Source organism: Narcine bancroftii, chromosome 1 (genome assembly GCF_036971445.1).
Source record: "Narcine bancroftii isolate sNarBan1 chromosome 1, sNarBan1.hap1, whole genome shotgun sequence".
In the NCBI taxonomy this organism is placed as follows: domain Eukaryota; kingdom Metazoa; phylum Chordata; class Chondrichthyes; order Torpediniformes; family Narcinidae; genus Narcine; species Narcine bancroftii.
Window position 1 is genome coordinate 493,092,388 of NC_091469.1, and position 18,743 is coordinate 493,111,130.

Sequence of the window (18,743 nt, forward strand, 5' to 3'; positions counted from 1 at the left end):
CAGCAATGAACAGGATGAGTGCATGCACACACACACACACACACACACACACACACACACACACACACACACACACACACACACACACACACACACACCCTCACGTGGGTAGTGGACAGCGACGGACACAGGCACAGCAATGAACAGGATGAGTGCATGCACACACACACACACACACACACACACACACACACACACACCCTCACGTGGGTAGTGGGCAGCGATGGACACAAGCACAGCAATGAACAGGATGAGTGCATGCACAGACACACACACCCTCACGTGGGTAGTGGACAGCGACGGACACAGGCACAGCAATGAACAGGATGAGTGCATGCACACACACACACACTCACACCCTCACGTGGGTAGTGGACAGCGATGGATACAGGCACTTTAGTGGTGAATACACCAGATATTACAGTTACACACAGAGCAACATGCAGGGAAAATGGAAGTGAGCTGGAGAGAGGAGGTGAACTGGGAACCCAGGGAGAGGGCCAACTGCACTTCAGAACATCAGGAGGGAAAAGGAGAGGAAAAAATGTGGGAAAGGAAGTGGATGGATGAGGGAATAGGTTAGATTCACTAGTAAAAGCAGGAAATGTGCAGGGAGGGAGAGAGCTGGGGAGGTAGCGATGGTGGAGGGAGAGAGAGAGACGAACGGGGTGTGGGGAAAGGTGTTGGGACTGGGGAAGGGGTGGGGGAAGGTGTTGGGACTGGGGATGGGTTGTGGGGGATGGAGTGGGATGGGAATGGGGTATGGGGAAGGGATGGGGTGTGGGAGAAAGTACGGGAAGGGGATAGGGTGTGAGGAAAGTGTGCGGTGGGGACAGGGATCAGAGGGTCTGTCCTGTCAGGATCAGAGTGTTTGTCCTGTCCCTGAGTGAGTGCGGACGGGGACCGGAGGGTCTGTCCTGTCCCAGAGTGAGTAAGGTCGGGGACCGGAGGGTCTGTCCTGTCCCAAGGTGAGGGTGGACGGGGACCGGAGGGTCTGCCCTGTCCCGGGGTGAGGGTGGATGTAGATCAGAGGGTCTGTCCTGTCCTGGGGTGAGTGTGGTCAGGGATCGGAGGGTCTGTCCTGTCAGGATAGGAGGGTCTGTCCTGTTCCAGGGTGAGTTTGGATGGAGGGTCCGTCCTGTCCCGGGTTGAGGGTAGACGGGGACCCGAGGGTCTGTCCTATCCTGGGCAGGGCTGATGACTGAACCACAAATCTCGCGACGGACATTGACACAGATGAGGGGTTACTCACCAGTCTTCCGGGCGAGGTGACACTGCGGGGGCTGTGATCTGCAACACAAAGAGCGGGTGGATTAGTCCAGGCCTCGTTGTTTCCAATCGGGGCCGTCAATAGGGGCAGGGATCTAGGGTCCAGATCACAAGGTGGAGGGAGATGACGGTTCCATTCAGGGCCAGCATACAGGGAGAGTGGTCCAGGGTCTGGGGAACGAGGGGTCGGGGCCTAGGAGTGGAGGGGACTATTGAGGGGGATGGTCGGGGGTGGGGAGGGGGCGGGGCGTCAGGGTCTGGAGGTGAGGGCCAGTGGATGAGAGGAATGGTGTTGCAAGTGGGTCGATGTCTGGGGGTGGAGGCTGACAATTCCACATGGGGCAAGGGTACTGGGGAGGGGGCCAGGGTCTGGGGATGAGGCGGCCAGGGAAAGGGTCCAAGGTCTGGGGGTGTGGGCCGGCGGATGAGGGGACTGGCGGTTCCAAAAGGATCTGGGTCCAGGGGTAGAGGGCCAGTGGTTCCACATGGGGCTAAGGTTTGTGGTCTGGATCCAGGAGGAGTTGGCTGCCTGAATTTTGGCAGCAAGAGCTCACCACTTAGGTGGGAGCAAGATGCGGCTCACTGTGAGGATGTCCCCACCTCCCCCTCGAGAAAGATCACTGATCCCCACACACTGTGGAGGGAGAAGGGATTAACTGGCCTCAAGTGGAGGGCAAGGAATTACCAGCCCTTGATTGGTCTGGGATTAACTACCATAGAACTCGGAAATCTACAGCCCAGAATTTCCCTACTGCATAACTCTCCATTTCCTCAGTTCCACATACTTAATAATCTCTTAAAAGCCCTTTTAAGCCTGGCTCCACCACACCATAATCAACAGCACATTCCATCCACCTCCACTCTCCACATGAAGAACTTCTCCCCTGTACTTACTCCCAAACACCTTAAAACTATGCCCCCTCGTGTTAGCCATTTCAGCCCAGGGAAAAGCCTCTGGCCATCCACTCCTTCCATACCTCCTGGCTCCTGAACTCAATCCCACAATTAATGAAGGGCACACACCATCTGCCTTCTAACCATCGACCTGTGCAGCAGCTTTGAGTGTCCTGTGGACATGGACCACAAGATCTCTCTGTCCATCCACACTGCTCAGTCCTCCCATTAACATTCCATTCTGCCTTCAGGTTTGACTGACCATAATGATCCATTTCACACTTTTCTGGGCTAAACTCCATCTGCCACTTCTCAGCCCAGCTCTGCATCCTAACAATATCCCTCTATAACCTCTGGGAACCCCCAGACTATCCACGGCATCACCAACCTTTGTGTCATCTGCAAACTTACTAACCTACCCTTCCACTTCCACTTCCTCACCTAGATCATTTATAAGATTCGCAAAGAGGAGGGGGTCCCAGAACAGACCCAGTGGACCACCACTGGTCATTGACCTCCATCTACAACCACCCTCTGCCTTCTGTGGGCAAGTCAATTCTGTATCCACAAAGCAAGGCCTTGTTGCATCCCATGCCTCTGTACTTTCTGAATTAACCTTGCATGGGGAACCTTATCAAATGCCTTACAGACACCCATATACACTACATCCACCACTCTCCATTCATCAGTGTGCTTTGTTACATCCTCAAAGAATTCTTCACCTACTTCTAGAATGCCTTCATCCTGCTCGTCAAGGCCTTCTCATGGCCCCTTCCAGCTCCCCTCCCTCCTTCCTTAATCTCTTTCCTGGAAACCTTGCGATTCTTTGGAGCTTTCTGCTCCCTTGGACATAGTTCTTCCACCTAACTGCCCTTTCCATTGAGCTGAGGGTGGGTGTGGGGGGGGAGGGGGGAAACCAATCCTCAACCAAAGGGTGAGCAGGGGGAGGGGTAGGAGTGGAGATGAGGGGTGGGGGTGACTTGTGAGAGATAGGGGTGAGGGTGCAGGTGGGAGGTGGGGGTAGGAGTGAGGGGTAGGGGTGAGGGTGAGTGTGATGGGTGGGTTGAGGGGCAGGGGTGGGAGTGAGGGGTGTGGGGTGAGGGTGGGGTGACCTACCGTCAAGTGGGGTAGGGGATGGTGTTGCTGCAGGCGAGGGTGACTCGGAGAGGTGGTCGAGTGGGCTTCGTTTCCGTGTGTCCTTCGACCTGGCGATGACCATCTGCGCTTTCAGTGCGTCCTGCTCCAGTGACTTCATCCTGAGGGAGAAGCGAGGGAGGAGTGAAGGTCCCGGTGAGGGGGGGAGTGAGGGTCTCGGCGAGGGGGGGAGTAAGGGTCACAGAGAGGGGGAGAGCGAGGGTCCCAGAGAGGGGGGAGCGAGGGTCCCGGAGATGGGGGAGTGAGGGGGCTGGAGATGGGGAGTGAGGGTCCCAGTGATGGTGGAGTGTGGGTCCGATGATGGGGGAATGATGGTCCTGGTGGGGGTGGGGGAGTGTGATGGTCCCGGTGAGGTGGGAGTGAGGGTCCCTGAGACGGGAGTGTGTGGGTCTGGCAAAGGGGTTGTGAGAGTTCCGGTGAGGGAGGAGTGTCCCAGGGAGGGGGGAGTGAGGGTTCTGGCAAAGGGGGAGTGAGGGTCTCGGTGAGGGGAAAGTGAGGGTCCCGGCAAGGGGGTAGTAAGGAGTGAGGGTCCTGGTGAAGGGGGAGTGTCTTGGCAAGGGGGGAGTGTCCCGGCAAGGGGGAAGGATCCCAGCAAGGGGGGGGAATGAGGATTCCAGTGATGAGGGAGTGTGGGTCCGGTGATGGGGGAATGACGGTCCTGGTGGGGGGGGGGGGGGTTGGGGTGTGATGGTCCCGGCATGGTGGGAGTGAGGAGTGAGGGTCCCTGAGACGGGGGAGTGTGGGTCGGCAAGGGGGTTGTGAGAGTCCTGGTGAGGGAGGAGTGTCCCATTGAGGGGGGAGTGAGGGTTCTAATGAAGGGGGAGCGAAGGTCCCGGAGCGGCGAAAGGGGAGTGAGGGTCCCGGCGCGGGGGGAGTGAGGGTCTCGGTGAGGGGGAAGTGAGGGTCCCGGCAAGGGGGGAGTGAGGGTCCTGGTGAGGGGGGAGTAAGGAGTGAGGGTCCTAGTGAGGGGGGAGTGAGGGTCCCGGCGAGGGGGGAGTAAGGAGTGCGGGTCCTAGTGAGGGTAGAGTGACCCAGAAAGGTGGGAGTGAGGATCCTGGTGACGGGGGAGTGAGGGTCCTGGCGAGGGGGGAGTGAGGAGTGAGGGTCCTGGAAAGGAGGGAGTATCCCAGCAAGATGGTGGTTTCAGCTCTGTAGAAAACCCACACAGACATGGGGAGAGTGTATAAACTCCTTACAGACAACACAGGATTCAAACCCTGGTCGGGTCCCGATTGCTGGCGCTGTAACAGCGTTGCACTGATCACTACATGAACCGTGCCACTCTTCACACTTCCTGCACCTCCCTCACCCCCACCAGCTGCTGCCCCTCCCTCCCACCCTCTTCCTCACCCTCCCAGTCTCCACCCACCCCCTCTCACGCGTCCTGTCCCTGTCATCCCACCACCGTAGCAGGCAGCCCCAGCAGATCTCAGGACCAATACACTGATCAGGGATGGGATACACCTGTCCTCTGTGGAGCAGGGGGAAATCATAGTCCATGTCCACTTTGGCTTGGAGCCGTCAGAGTGCAAGAGGCCCTTCAGCCCACACTACCCTTGACCAAGATGCAAGGCCACAGTCCCCAACACCCGCTACCCTGGGACAGCACAGGCTGACAACCAGGACGGGGGAGGTTGGTGCATATGACTGTCCACTAGCCCTCCACGCCTGCTCCCACCATGTTCCCTGGGTCACCAGTTCTCCTGAATGCCTGTCCACCCAACCCCACAACTGTGGAAGGAGCAGCTTATGCCCACTGATCCAGTCCATGCTGACCTGGTCCCATTCACCTTGCTTTGGCCTGTCTTTCTGAACCCTGGAAGAGCTGCCACATGAACTTTCAACTGTCCCACTCAATCCTCCAACTAATCAAGACCATGTACCTTCTTAAGATGCATTTTTGAAGGACAAACCAGTAGGCTGAGCACAGGGTTCATGGTCAGTTACTTAACTGTGTGGATGAACAGAAGGACCTTGGGGTCCAAATCCACCCATCCCTCAAGGTCGCCACACGGATTGATAGGATAGTTAAGAAGGCCAATGGGATGTTGGCCTTAAATGGTCAGGGGATTGAGTTCAAGAGCCATGATGTCATGTTACAACACTACAAATCTTTGGTGAGTCCACACTTAGAGTCTTGTGTTCAGTTCTGGTCACCTCATTACAAGAAGGATGTGGAAGCTATGGAGAGGGGGCAGAGGAAATTTACCATGTTTTATCAGGCAAGGTTAGCAGAGCTGGTACTTTTCTCTTTGGAGCGTAGAAGGATGTGAGGAGACTTGATCGAGGTCTACAAGACGATGGAGGCATAGATAGGGTGGACAGACAGCACCTGTTTCCTTGGACAGGATCAGCACAGACCAGAAGACATGTGTACAAAGTGAAGGGAGGGAAGTTTATGGGAGACGTCAGGGGTACGTTTTTTTTTTACACAGAGTTGTGTGGGCCTGGAATGCCTTGCCAGGTACGGTGGTGGATGTTGTAAAAAAACGGGATAATTAAAAGATTAGACAGGCACATGGATGTGAGGAGACGGGTTAGATTGTGGAGCTAGTTTCTATCAGTTGGCACAAGATCATGGGGTGAAGGGCCTGTTCTCTGCTGGAATGTACTGTTCTATGCCATTCTCCAGCCAACTCTGCATCCTGTCTATGTCCTGTTGTAACCTACGACAACTTTCAGCTCCATCCACAACTCCTCCAACCTTTGTATCATCCACAAACTTACTGGCCCAGCCTTCCTCCTCTTCATACAGGACATTTATAAAAATCACAAAGAGCAGGGGTCCCAGAACAGATCCCTGCAGCCCCTCCACTCGTCACTGACCTCCATGCAGAATACCTCCATCCACAACAACCCATTGACAGGGGGACACAAGATTCATTGCCAACTCCCCAGCTGTCTTCCTTCGCTTCCTGAAGTAACCTGGGGCATATCCATCCAGTCCCAGGGATGTACCTACCCCATGTTTCTCTACATTTCCTCTTTTTGAAGCTCAACGTTTAGCCTGTTCTACACTGACATAATGTTCACCAAGGTCCCCTTCCCTCATTAACAATGAAGCAAGTATTCATTTAGGACCTCCCCTATCTCCTCTGCTTCCACTATACCCTCCATCGAACATTACAGCACAGAACCAGGGAAATTTGGCCCCTCTGGTCTGCACTGAACCATTTTTCTCCCTAGTTCCACTGACCTGCGCCCAGTCCAGCCATTGTCAAATCCAGTTCACTACTTCACCATGAATACCGAGCATCTGAACCTTCCTAACTAACCTCCCATGCAGGACCTTATCAGTCTCTGGCAATCCAAATAATTGTATATCCGATCTCTTTGAACACCTTCCAATAATTTACCTACTACTGACGTTAGGCTCACCAGCCTATAATTTCCAAGATTACTTTTGTAGCCTTTTTTAAACAGAACAACGTGAGCTACTCTCCAATCCTTTGGCACCTCACCCGTGACTAAGGACATTTTAATTTTTTTTGCCAGAGTCCCTGCAATTTCTACACCAGCCTCCCTCAAGGCCTGAGGGAGTATCTTGTCAGACCCTGTGGATTTATCCACCCTTGTATGCTTTAAGACAGCAAGCACTTCCTCCTCTTTAATCTGTATGGGTTCCATGACCTCACTGCTTATTTTCCTGACTTCCCACCACTCTGTGCCCATTTCCGGAGAGAAAACATGAAAACATTTTTTTAAGATCCCTCCCATCTCTTTTGTCTCCATAGAAAGCCAACCACTCTGATCTTCAAAGGAACCAATTTTGTCCCTGACTATCTTTTTGCCCTTAATGTACCTGAAGAAACCCTGAGGATTTTCCTTCACATTGTCTTCCAAACCAACCTCGTGTCTTCTTTCAGCTTCCTCATTCTTTCCTGAGGGTTTTCTTGCATTTTTATTCTCCTCAAGTCCCTCATTTAATCCATGTTGCCTCTACATGTTCTACCCCTCTCTCTTCTTCCAAACCAGATCCCCAATATCCCTCAAAAACCAAGGTTCCCTGTACCTACAAACCTTGCCTTTAATCCTGACAGGAACATACAAACTCTGTACCCTCAAAGTTTTACCTTTGAAGGATCTCCATTTACCGCGAACATCATTGCTCGAAAACTACTTATCCCAATCCACGCATTCTAGATCCTTTCTCATTTCCTCATTACGATCACTGGATCCAAAATGTTCCCCTGCACATACTTCTGTCACCTGTCCTATCTTGTTTCCTAAGAGGAGATCCAGTATTGCCCTCTCTCTCTAGTTGGTACCTCCGTATATTGATTTAGCAAACTTTCCTGAACACATTCGACAAACTCCAAGCCGTCCAGCCATTTTACAGTGTGGGAGTCCCTAATAATATGTGGAAAATTAAAATCTCCAACTATCACAACGTTCTGCTTCTTACATCGATCTGCTATCTTCCGACAGACTTGTTCTCCAATTCTCGCTATTTATTGCGGGGTCTATAATATACCCCCATGAGTGTGATCATACATTTCCCATTCCTCAGCTCCACCCTTTAGCCTTAATAGACAAGCCCTCTGTTATGTCCTGCAGAGCATAGTTGGGACATTTTCCCTGACGAGCAATGCTGCTCTTCCCCTTATCCCCTCGTTCTATCTCGTCTAAAGCAACTGAAGCCTGGAACATTGAGCTGCCAGTCCTGCCCCTCCTGTAACCAAGTTTCACCAATGGCCACCATGTGATAATCCCATGTGCCAATCCACGCTCTCAGCTCGTCTGCCTTTCCTACAACACTCCTTGCACTGAACTAGATGCACCTGAGAGCATTTCCACCACGTACAACCCGGTGATTCTAACGGTGCATGTAATTTTTACATCATCTATTCCCTCCTCCTCTCCTCTATCTGCTCTATCACTCTGGTTCCCCTCCCCCTACAAATCTAGTTTAAACCCACAGGCCCAGCACCAGCAAACCTTCCCGCAAGGATATCAGTCCCCTCCAGTTCAGATGTAAACCACCCCGTCGGAACACGTCCCACCTTCCCTGGGAGAGAGCCCGATGATCCAGAAACCTGAAGCCCTCCATCCTGCACCGTCTTTAGCCATGTGTTAAGCTGCATTATCTCCTATTTCTAACCTCACTAGCACATGGCGCGGGCAGCAATCCTGAGATCACTACCCTGGAGGTCCTATCCTTCAACCTAGCGCCTAACTCCCTGAACTCTCTTTGCAAGACCTCCTCATCCTTCCAACCCATGTCACTGATCCCTACATGGACCACAACATCTGGCTCCTCACCCTCCCTCCTTTGAACACTGTGAACTCAATCTGAGATATCCAGGACCCTGGCACCATAGAGGCGACAGACCAACCGGGATACTCGATATCTTCCACAGAATCTCTCATTTGTCCCCCTAACTTTGGAATCCCCTATTACTACAGTTCATCTCTTCTCCCTTCCCTTCTTAGCCACAGGACCAGAATCCATGCCAGAGACCTGATCTCCATGGCTTCTCCCCAGTAGGTCCCCCACCCTCAACAGTAACCAAAATGGTTACTGAACTGCTTCTTCCCTTTCCCTCTCCTGACTGTCACCCACCTACCCTCTTCCTGCCTCCTACGTGTAACTCCTGCTGATCACCCCCTCTGCCTCCCGAATGATCCCCGGTACATTTTCAATGGTGGAAGGAAGCTGGAACCCCTGGGGAAAACCCACGCAGACACGGAGGTACGTACAAACTCCTTGCAGACAGTGCAGGATTCGAATCCCAGTCGCTGGTGCTGTAGCAGCATTGTGTTAACCACAATACCATCATGCCATCCTTGTGCCAGCCAAGTCTCTGTAACCACCACAACATCACTGACTCAGGCTCCAGGTTCATCTCACTTACTCTTTGTGGTTCCGCATTATACACACATTAAGCCAGCCACTGCCTGTCCTTCCTCACAGAGTCACAACACATTGCATCTACCATTAACTGCTCCATCATCGAACCTTACACTGGTTCCCATCCCCCTGCCAAACGAGTTTAAACCCTTCCCAACAGCTCCAGCAAACCTGCCCACCTGGTCCCTTTCCAGTTCTGGCAGTTTTTTATACAGGTCAGACTTGTACAGAGCAGATCCCAATGATCCACAAATCTGAACTCCTGCCCCAACTCCCCAGCCACATTCATCTGCCACAACTTCCTGTTCCTACCCTCTCTGGCATGGGGCACAGGGAGCAATCCCGAGACTGCATATCCACGCTCCCCCTATATCTCTCTCTCATTCTCTCTCTTTCTCTTGCCACTGCTCCTTTTGGATTGACATCCACTCTCTGCCCTAATATGCTGGTTCCTGGAGAATGCAAAAAACCAAAGTAAAAAACCTGGTCCTTCTTCCTTAACTCCCCATATTCCCTCTTCAGGACCTCATCCTCACTTCTATCTATGTCATTGGTACCAACGTGGACCACGACACCTGGCAACTCACCCTCCCTGTGAATGTGAGGGGAGGAAAGTTTAGGGGAGATGTCAGGGGCGTTTTTTTTTACATTGAGAGGTTGTGGGAGCCTGAAATGCATTACCAAGGGGTGGAGGCTGGAACATTAGGGGCATTTAAACGACCTGGATGCATAAAAATCAAAAGTTATGGGTGTGAGGTCGGGAAGGGTTAGATTGTGGAGTAAGTTTACATTGTGGGCTGAAAGGCCTGTACTAGCCTCTGTTCCAACTGGTTAATTGGATGGAAGATTGGCTGATGACGGGAGTCGGAGTGTCACTGTAGAGGACAGTGCTTGTGTGGCGGACAGGTCGAGTGGCTCAGGATTTAGTTCGGGTTCACTCGTCCGGGGTGGGGGGAGGGTGGGGAGAGAATAGATGCAATCAGCCAAACACATGGGTGGGAGGGGATGGGAGGGGTAAATGAGCCAGATACGAGTACTTGGGACTGGTGCAGGGGCGGACAGGTGGGGGCTGCAGCTGAGTTCAGTGTCCTGGGGCTCGGTGACCGTCACTCCCTGCCCATCTCCCTGTGTGCCTGCCAGGAGCGATATGGGCCATAGGCTCTGGATCCCCTTCCCAAACATCTCCTCATCCCAACCCCCTATCTCATATATACCCGGGGCCTGCTAGGACCAGGGCCTGGATGATTGTGGATGCTTTACCGGCTGCCACGCTGGGGTCGGGGTTAGGGGGTGTGCGGGGATTGTCTCAAGGGGCATGCAAGGGGTCAGCAGGTTGGGGGGGTGGAGAGGGCGTGCAGGGATCAGGGGTCATGGGCATGCAGGGGTCAGAGGTCAGGTGGGGTTGGGGCATGCGGGAATTGGGAGAATCCTGGGGGTCAGAGGACATGGGATGTCAGGGGTGAGCAGGGGTCAGGTCGCCTTGTGGGGTCACAGGGTCGTGCTAGGGTTAGGGGGCCATTTGGGGATCAGGGGATTGTGCTTGGATCAGGGGTCAGGGGGTCGTGCTGGGGTTAGTAGGGGTCATGGGATTCAAGCTGGGATCAGTATGGGGTCATGCGGTCATTCTGGGGTCAGGGTCTGAACTGTAACATGCAGCAAGCAGCTGTCGACTCCACACCTGAGGTCACTGGCAGGGAGGTCGGGCCTGGCCAGTGGACGGAGCAGCACACTGCTCACGGGGACACTGCCCAGAGATGCCCGTTGCCGCGACAGGCTGAGGCGCCGCGCACGGTCCTGTTCATAGTGTCTGAGATCGTCTTGGAGGGCCTGGTGCCTGAGATGCAAGGCAGGATGCAAGGAGGGAAGCAGAGAGAAAACGAGAGGTGAGAGCAGAGGTGGGTAGAGGTGGAGCGGGTGGGGGAGAGCAGAGAGGGTGGGGAGAGCGGAAAGGGTGGGGGAGAGCGGAGAGGGTGGGGGAGAGCAGAGAGGGTGGGGGAGAGCAGAGAGGGTGGGGGAGAGCAGAGAGGGTGGGGAGAGCGGAAAGGGTTGGGGAGAGCGGAGAGGGTGGGGGAGAACGGAGAGGGTGGGGAAGAGCGGAGAGAGTGGGGGAGAGCAGAGAGGGTGGGGGAGAGCGGAGAGGGTGGGGGAGAGTGGAGAGGGTGGGGGAGAACGGAGAGAGTGGTGGAGAGCGGAGAGGATGGGGGAGAGGTAAAGAGGGTTGGGGGAGAGGTGGAGGGTTGGGTGAGAGATAGAAGAAAGGTGGAGTAGTTGGGGGGAAGAGCAAAGACAGAGTTTCACAGAGAGGAGAGAGGGTTGTTTAGTGGTCAGAGAGGAGAGGGAGAGTGAAAGGGAGAGGAGAGGGAGAATGGTAGAAGAGGGATGAGAGAGGGAGAAGAGTGGATAAAGGGAGACAGTTACAAAGAAGAGAGTGAAAAGAGAGAGGGCCGCGGAGAGGAGAAGGAGGTGAAGAGAGGGAGAGCATGGAGAATTGCAGAGGTCATAGAGGGAAATCCCACACACTGACCCTCACTGGCGGGGTGGGGGAAAGACAGGCCCCACACAGTGACCCTCACTGGGGGGGGGGGGGGGCCAGGTCCCACGCACTGACCCTCACTGGGGGGGGCAACGGGCCCCACATACTTACCCTCACTGGGGTGGATGGTCCCATACTAACACTCACTGGGTGGGGGAGGGGGGGAACGGGTCCCACACACACTGACCCTCACTGGGGGTTGGTCGGGTCCCACACATACTGAACCTCACTGGGGGACGTGTCCCACACTCACTGACTCTCATTGGGGGACGTCCCACAGAGTGGTGCCAACAGAGGGTAGGATTTGTCCTGTGTGCCAGACCCTACCTAGCCGCTCTCCACATCGCCCGCTTTGTCCCACACTCACTGACCCTCACCGGGGGACAGGTCTCACACTGACTGACCCTCACCATGCGACGGTCCCACAGAGTGGTGCCAACAGAGGGTAGGATTTGTCCTGTGTGCCAGACCCTACCTAGCCGCTCTCCACATCGCACGCTTTGATGCCTCCAGAGCGCGTTTTTCTGCTGGAGACAACTCCTTCTCCCGTGCTGTGGACAGTTCCAGTTCTGGGCTCTGCACTCGTAGCCGTTCCTGATACCGGCGTTCTGCTTTGGCCGTCCGGATGGGAGCTGATCGCTCCGGATACACCGAAGACCAACTGTGTGAGAGAGAAGCCATTAGAACAGGGGGGAGGGGGGGAAACACATGGTTCACTGGGACCATAGCGTCAGCAGGATAAAACCAGGGCCGCGGTGTCACCAGGAGGTTCACCAGGAATGGGGCAGACCCCCTGGGTTGGGGCAGACCCCCTGGGTTGAGATAGACCCCCTGGGTTGAGATAGACCCCCTACCATAGACATTGAGCTGTGTCGTGTGTCTGTACAGGTCAGCTGTGCACCCCCCTCCCCCCACCAGCGAAGGGATTTTCCGAACAAACCCGCTCACCACGTCATCGAATCTGGACGCTGCTCCTCTCTTGGCAGCCCCTGCCCTGCCGGTGTTCGGAGTTCTGCACCAGCACCACACCTGCGGCACAGGAAGCAAGCATCAGCAAGGGGAATCGGTGGAAAGATGGCGAATCGATGAGAATGGATGGGAAGCGGATGGAGGGAACGGAGAGTGGAGACTGAATGGGAAGGGGGTAGAGAAACATAGAAGATAGGAGCAGGAGTAGGTCATTCGGCCCTTCGAGCCTGCTCCGCCATTCAACGAGATCATGGCTGATCTTAAAGTTCAGTACCCCGTCCCCGCCTTCTCTCCGTAACCCCTAATTCCCTTATACTGAAGAAATAGATCTAATTCCCTCCTAAATATATTCAATGAACCTGCCTCTACTGCCCTCTGTGGCAATGAATTCCACAGATTCACCACCCTCTGGGTCAAGAAATTCCTCCTCATCTCGGTCCTAAATGGTTTGCCTATTATCCTCAAACCATGGCCCCGGGTTCTGGATTTTCCCATCCTTGGAAACATCCCATCCGCATCCATTCTGTCCAGTCCTGCCAGAATTTTATAGGTCTCTATGAGATCTCCTCTCAATCTTCTAAACTCCAGCGAGTACAATCCCAATTTGCGCAAGCTTTCCTCATAAGTCATTCCTGCCATTCCAGGTATCAGCCTGGTGAATCGCCTCTGCACTCCCTCCATTGCAAGAACATCCTTCCTTAGATAAGGTGACCAAAACTGCACACAATACTCCAGGTGGGGTCTCACCAAGGCCCTGTACAGCTGCAGTAAGGTATCCTTGTTCCTCGACTCAAACCCTCTTGATATGAAGGCCAACATACCATTTGCCTTTTTAACCACCTGCTGTACCTGCATGCTCGCCTTCAGAGACTGGTGTACAAGTACCCCTAGGTCTCTCTGCACTTCCCCATCTCCTAATCTATTGCGATTCAAATAGTAATCTGCCCTCCGGTTTGTATTACCAAAGTGGATAACCTCACATTTATCCACATTGTAGTGCATTTGCCATGGATCTGCCCAGTCCCTCAATTTATCCAAATCACACTGGAGCTTCCTGACCCCCTCTTCCGTGCACACAACCCCTCCTAGCTTAGTGTCATCTGCAAATTTGGAGATATTCCATCCAATCCCCTCATCCAGATCATTAATGTAAATTGTGAACAGCTGGGGTCCCAGTACAGATCCCTGTGGCACCCCACTGGTCACTGCCTGCCACTCAAAAAACGAGCCATTTATCCCAACTCTCTGTCTTCTACCTGCCAGCCAGTTCTCAATCCACATCAATACTTTGCCCCCAATCCCATGAGCCTTGATTTTGGAAACCAGTCGTTTATGCGGGTCTTTAACGAAGGCCTTTTGGAAGTCCAGGTACACCACATCCACTGGCTCTTCCCCATCTATTTTACCTGTCACCATCTCAAAGAATTCCAATAGATTTGTCAAGCATGATTTACCTTTTGTAAATCCATGTTGACTCCGTCCGATCCCTTCTCTGCTAGTCATCCTTAATAACGGATTCCATCATTTTGCCAACTACTGATGTAAGGCTCACCGGCCTATAATTCCCCGCTTTTTCTCTATCCCCCTTTTTAAATAGTGGGGTAACATTAGCTACCCTCCAATCCATGGGTACTGATCCTGAGTCTATCGAGCTCTGGAAAATAATTCTTAAAGCATCTGCTATCTGAATGGCCACTTCCTTGAGTACCCTAGGATGTAGATTATCAGGCCCTTGGGATTTATCTGCCTTCAATCCCATCAATTTCCCCAAGACCATGTCCTTAGAGATACTGATTTCTTTCAGTTCCTCCCTTGCATTAGTCTCTATGTTTCCCAACATCCTTGGGAGGTTATTTGTATCCTCTCTTGTAAAAACAGAACTAAAGTAAGAATTTAATTGGTCTGCCATTTCCTTATTCCCCATTATATATTCCCCTGATTCCGACTGCAAAGGACCTACTCTGGATTTCACCAATCTTTTCCTCTTGACATATTTATTAAAGCTTTAGCAGTCGGTTTTTATATTTGCCGCAAGCTTACTTTCGTAATTTATTTTTGGCCTCTTGATTAATCCCTTCGTCCTCCTTTGGTGCATCTTGAACTACTCCCAGTCTTCGGTTGCGGTACTTTTTTTGGCCAATTGATATGCTCTCTCTTTGGACCTAATGCTGTCTCTAATTTCCCTTGTTATCCACGGTTGAGTCATCTTTTTTGGTTTATTTTATGCCAAACTGGTCGTATAAACGATTTTTGCAATTTCTCCATTAGATCTGTGAATGCTTTCCATTGTCTATCCACAGTCAACTCCCCCATAAACACCACCCAATCAATCTTACTCAACTCCCGTCTCATACCTTCATAATTCCCTTTATTTAAATTCAGGACCTTAGTCTCGGTTTTAATTTCATCACTCTCCATGTCGAGTGAGAATTCGATCATATTGTGATCGCTCCTACCCAAAGGGCCTCGCACAACAAGATTGTTGATTGGCCCCTTATCATTGCATAATACCCAATCTAAAATGGCCTGCTCCCGAGTTGGTTCCTCGACATATTGGTCTAGATAACCGTCCCGTAAACATTCAAGGAATTCCTCCTCCTCTGTATTTTTACTAATTTGACTCGTCCAATCTATATGTAAATTAAAGTCTCCCATGATGACAGCTGTTCCCTTATTGCACGCTTTTCTAATTTCTCTTTTAATGCCTGTGATGGATGGGGAGAGAGAGGACAGAAGGGGAAAGGGGCGGATGGGAAGGGGAGGTCAGAAGTGGGATGGGGAGAGAGGGAGGATGGGGATGGGAAATAGGGACAAGGGGGATGGAGAGAGAGGGAGGATGGAGAGAGAGGGGGAGGAGGGAGGATAGGGAGAGAGGGGGATGGGAAGAGGGAGAGCGGTTGGACAGGAAGAGAGGGGGATGAAAGAGGCAATGGGGAGTGAGGAGATGGAGGAGAAGGAGAAGTCATAGACCATTAGAGCACAGTCCAGGACCATTGACCAACAACGTTGTCTATACATTCCAATCTCAGAACCCTCTATTTTTCTTCCATCCATGTGCCTGTCTTAAGAGTCTCTTAAATGCCCCCAATGTTCCAGCCTCCACCACCACCCCTGGCAAGGCATTCCAGGCCCCCACAACTCTCTGTGTTAAAAAAAACTTACCCCTGACGTCTCCCCTAAACTTCCCTCCTTTCACTTTGTACACATGTCCTTTGATGTTTGCTGAACCTGCCCTGGGAAACAGGCACTGACTGTCCACCTCTCAGATTCTTGTCAATTTCTATCAAATCTCCTCTCATCCTTCTACGCTCCAAAGAGAAAAGTCTCTTCTAACCTTGCCTCATAAGACTTGTTTTCCAATCCAGGCAACATCCTGTAAATCCCCTATGCCCCCTCTCCACAGCTTCCACATCCTTCCTTTAATGAGGTGACCAGAACAGAACACAATACTCAAAGTGTGGTCTCACCAGAGATTTGTAGTGTTGTAACATGACCTCTCTACTCCCGAACTCAATCCCCCTATTAATGAAGCCCAGTATTCTACAGAACGTCTTAACTACCCTATCAACTTGCACGACAACCTTGAGAGATCTATGGATTTGGACCTCAAGGTCCCTCAATTCTTCCACACTGTTCAGCATCCTTTTCCAAAATGCATCACCTCACACTTATCCGGATTGAACTCCATCTGCCACTTCTCCGCCAAACTCTGCATCCTGTCTATATCTTCTTGTAACCTAACACGAGTTTCCACACTATCCAGAAGTCTTCCAACCTTTGTCTGCCAACTTATTGACCCACTCTTATACTTTTTCGTCCAGGTCATTTATAAAAATCACAAAGAGTAGAAGTCATAGAACAGATCCATAAGATCTAGGATAAGAGGTAGTCCATTCGGCCCCTCAAGACTGCCAACCATTCCATCATGAGCTGATTCATTCTCCCACTCAGTCCCACTCCCCTGTCTTCTCCCTATAACCTTTAATACCCTATTCAGAACCCTATCAATCTGTCTTAATACACACGACTTGGCCTGTAGAGCTTCCATGGTAGCAAATTCTTTGGTGAAAGAAATTCCTCCACATCACTGTTTTAAATTTACTCTCACAAGTTCCTGCCTCATCCCATCATAATCAAGCCCTTCTCACTTTTCCATTTTGACTGCATTTATCCTTGTCAATAGCTATGTGAGTTGTGGTCACTCTCACCGAAATGCTCCCCCACTGAAAGGTCCCCCACCTGACCAGGTTCATTCCCCAGAATTAGATCCAGTCCGGCCTCTCCTCTCGTCGGCTGGACCACACACTGGGTCAGGAATCCTTCTTGAACACACCTGACAAATTCAGCCCCATCCACCCCTCTTGCAGTCAGGAGGTGCCAGTCAATATTAGGGAAGTTGAGGTCTTCCTTGATTCCTGGATCATTCTAAAATCTCCCTGCTAATCTGCTCCTCGGTTTCCTGAGGGCTATTTGGGGGACAATGACAGTTATTGTACTCTTTCTTTTTCTGAGAAAATTAAAAATCCTCAGATGCAAAGGGACCTGGGATTCCTCGTGCAGGAGCCTGAAGGGAAACTTGTAGGTTGAGTCGGTGGTAAAGAAGGTAAATGCAATGTTGGCGTTCTCTTCCAGAGGAATAGAATCTAAGAGCAGGGATGTGAAGTTGAGGGTTTGTAAGGCCCTGGTGAGGCCTCACGTGGAACATTTTGAGCAGTTTTGGGCTCCTCATTTAAGAAAGGATGTGCAGACGTTGGAGATGGTCCACAAGGATGATTCTGGGAATAAAAAGGTTATCACATGAGGAGTGTTGGGCAGCTCTTGGCCTGCACTCGTTGGAATTTGGGAGAATAGAGGGGGGGGGGGGGGCGTCCTCATTGAAACATTTTGAATGATGAAAGGCGTGGACAGAATAGATGTAGAAAGGTTGTTTCCCACGGTGGGAGAGTCGAGGACAGTGGTTCTCAATCTTTTTCTTTCCACTCACATCCCACTTTAAGTAATCCCTCCGCCATCGGTGCTCTGTGATTAGTAAGGGATTGCTTAAGGTGGGATGTGGGTGGGAAGGGAAGGTTGAGAATCACTGCTCTAGAGCCAATTGTTACTGAAATATTTTGCTTCAGAAAAATTGTCCTTGGCCCATTTCCTTTGGAGTTCAGAAACCGTGCACATAACGAGTCAATGAGGGACAAATAAAACAGTGATTTTCAAACTTTTCCTTTCCGCTCACAGATCACCTTAAGCAATCCCTTACTAATCACAGAGCACCAATGGCATAGGGATTACTTAAAGTGGAATGTGAGTGGGAAGGAAAAGGTTAAGAACCACTGGTGTAGGACAAGAGGGCACACTTCAGGATTGAAGGGTGATCGCTTAGAACAGAGATGCAGAGGAATTTCCTCAGCCAGAGGGTGGTCAATCTGTTGGCACAGGCGATGGTGGAGGCCGGGTCATTGGGTTTATTTAAAGCAGAGATTGATAGGTTCTTGATTAGCCAGGCTGATGTTTGCATGCGGGATACATGGATAGTGTTTGTATGCTGGACACGGGGTCAGTGTTTATATGAGGGACACATGGCCAGTGTTTGCTGGATGGACACACGATTGGTGTTTGCATGTGAGACACACGGCGGTATTTGTAATGTGAGACACATGGTGGCGTTTGTACACGGGACACATGGGTGGTGTTTGTATGTGGGACAGGTGGCAAGTCTATGTATGTGAGACACATGGTGGTTTTTGTACATGGTTCACGAGGCCAGAATCTGTACATGGGTCATGTGGCTGGTGCCGTGATGAGTGAACAAGTACCCAGAGGACGGAGAGCCCAGACGCTCTATCCTGTACTCCACCCCTTCGATCATCACCGTGTTCTGTGCACTCATGTCCGCTGTCCCTTCCTCCTCCTCCTCCTCCTCCTCCAGTACTGTGCCATCCGCCGAGTGCAACCTCATCCTGCGCTCTGAAACACAGACATTGTCCACAGTCCGCACACGCCGTCCCACATCAGCCTCGCCAGGAACATACCATCCCACTGCAGTCCCCCAGGGAACACACCATCTCACCACAGATCCCC

At 51.9% G+C, this 18,743-nt stretch overlaps 1 protein-coding gene across 10 annotated transcripts in view; it reads right to left on the minus strand.

Annotated features, from left to right (window-relative positions):
- scrib (scribble planar cell polarity protein) overlaps positions 1-18,743 on the minus strand; it is a 166,037-nt gene that overhangs the window by 7,634 nt on the left and 139,660 nt on the right. For 9 of the 10 annotated variants that reach the window (XM_069915156.1, XM_069915163.1, XM_069915155.1 and 6 more), the window contains 6 exons: positions 18,479-18,629; positions 12,651-12,731; positions 12,178-12,363; positions 10,848-11,003; positions 3,280-3,419; positions 1,253-1,290 (listed from right to left, as the gene is read on the minus strand). In XM_069915156.1, the coding sequence (XP_069771257.1) occupies positions 1,253-1,290; positions 3,280-3,419; positions 10,848-11,003; positions 12,178-12,363; positions 12,651-12,731; positions 18,479-18,629 (752 nt within the window). The remainder of the gene's footprint in view (positions 1-1,252; positions 1,291-3,279; positions 3,420-10,847; positions 11,004-12,177; positions 12,364-12,650; positions 12,732-18,478; positions 18,630-18,743) is intronic. The other variant, XM_069915158.1, reaches the window with a different exon arrangement.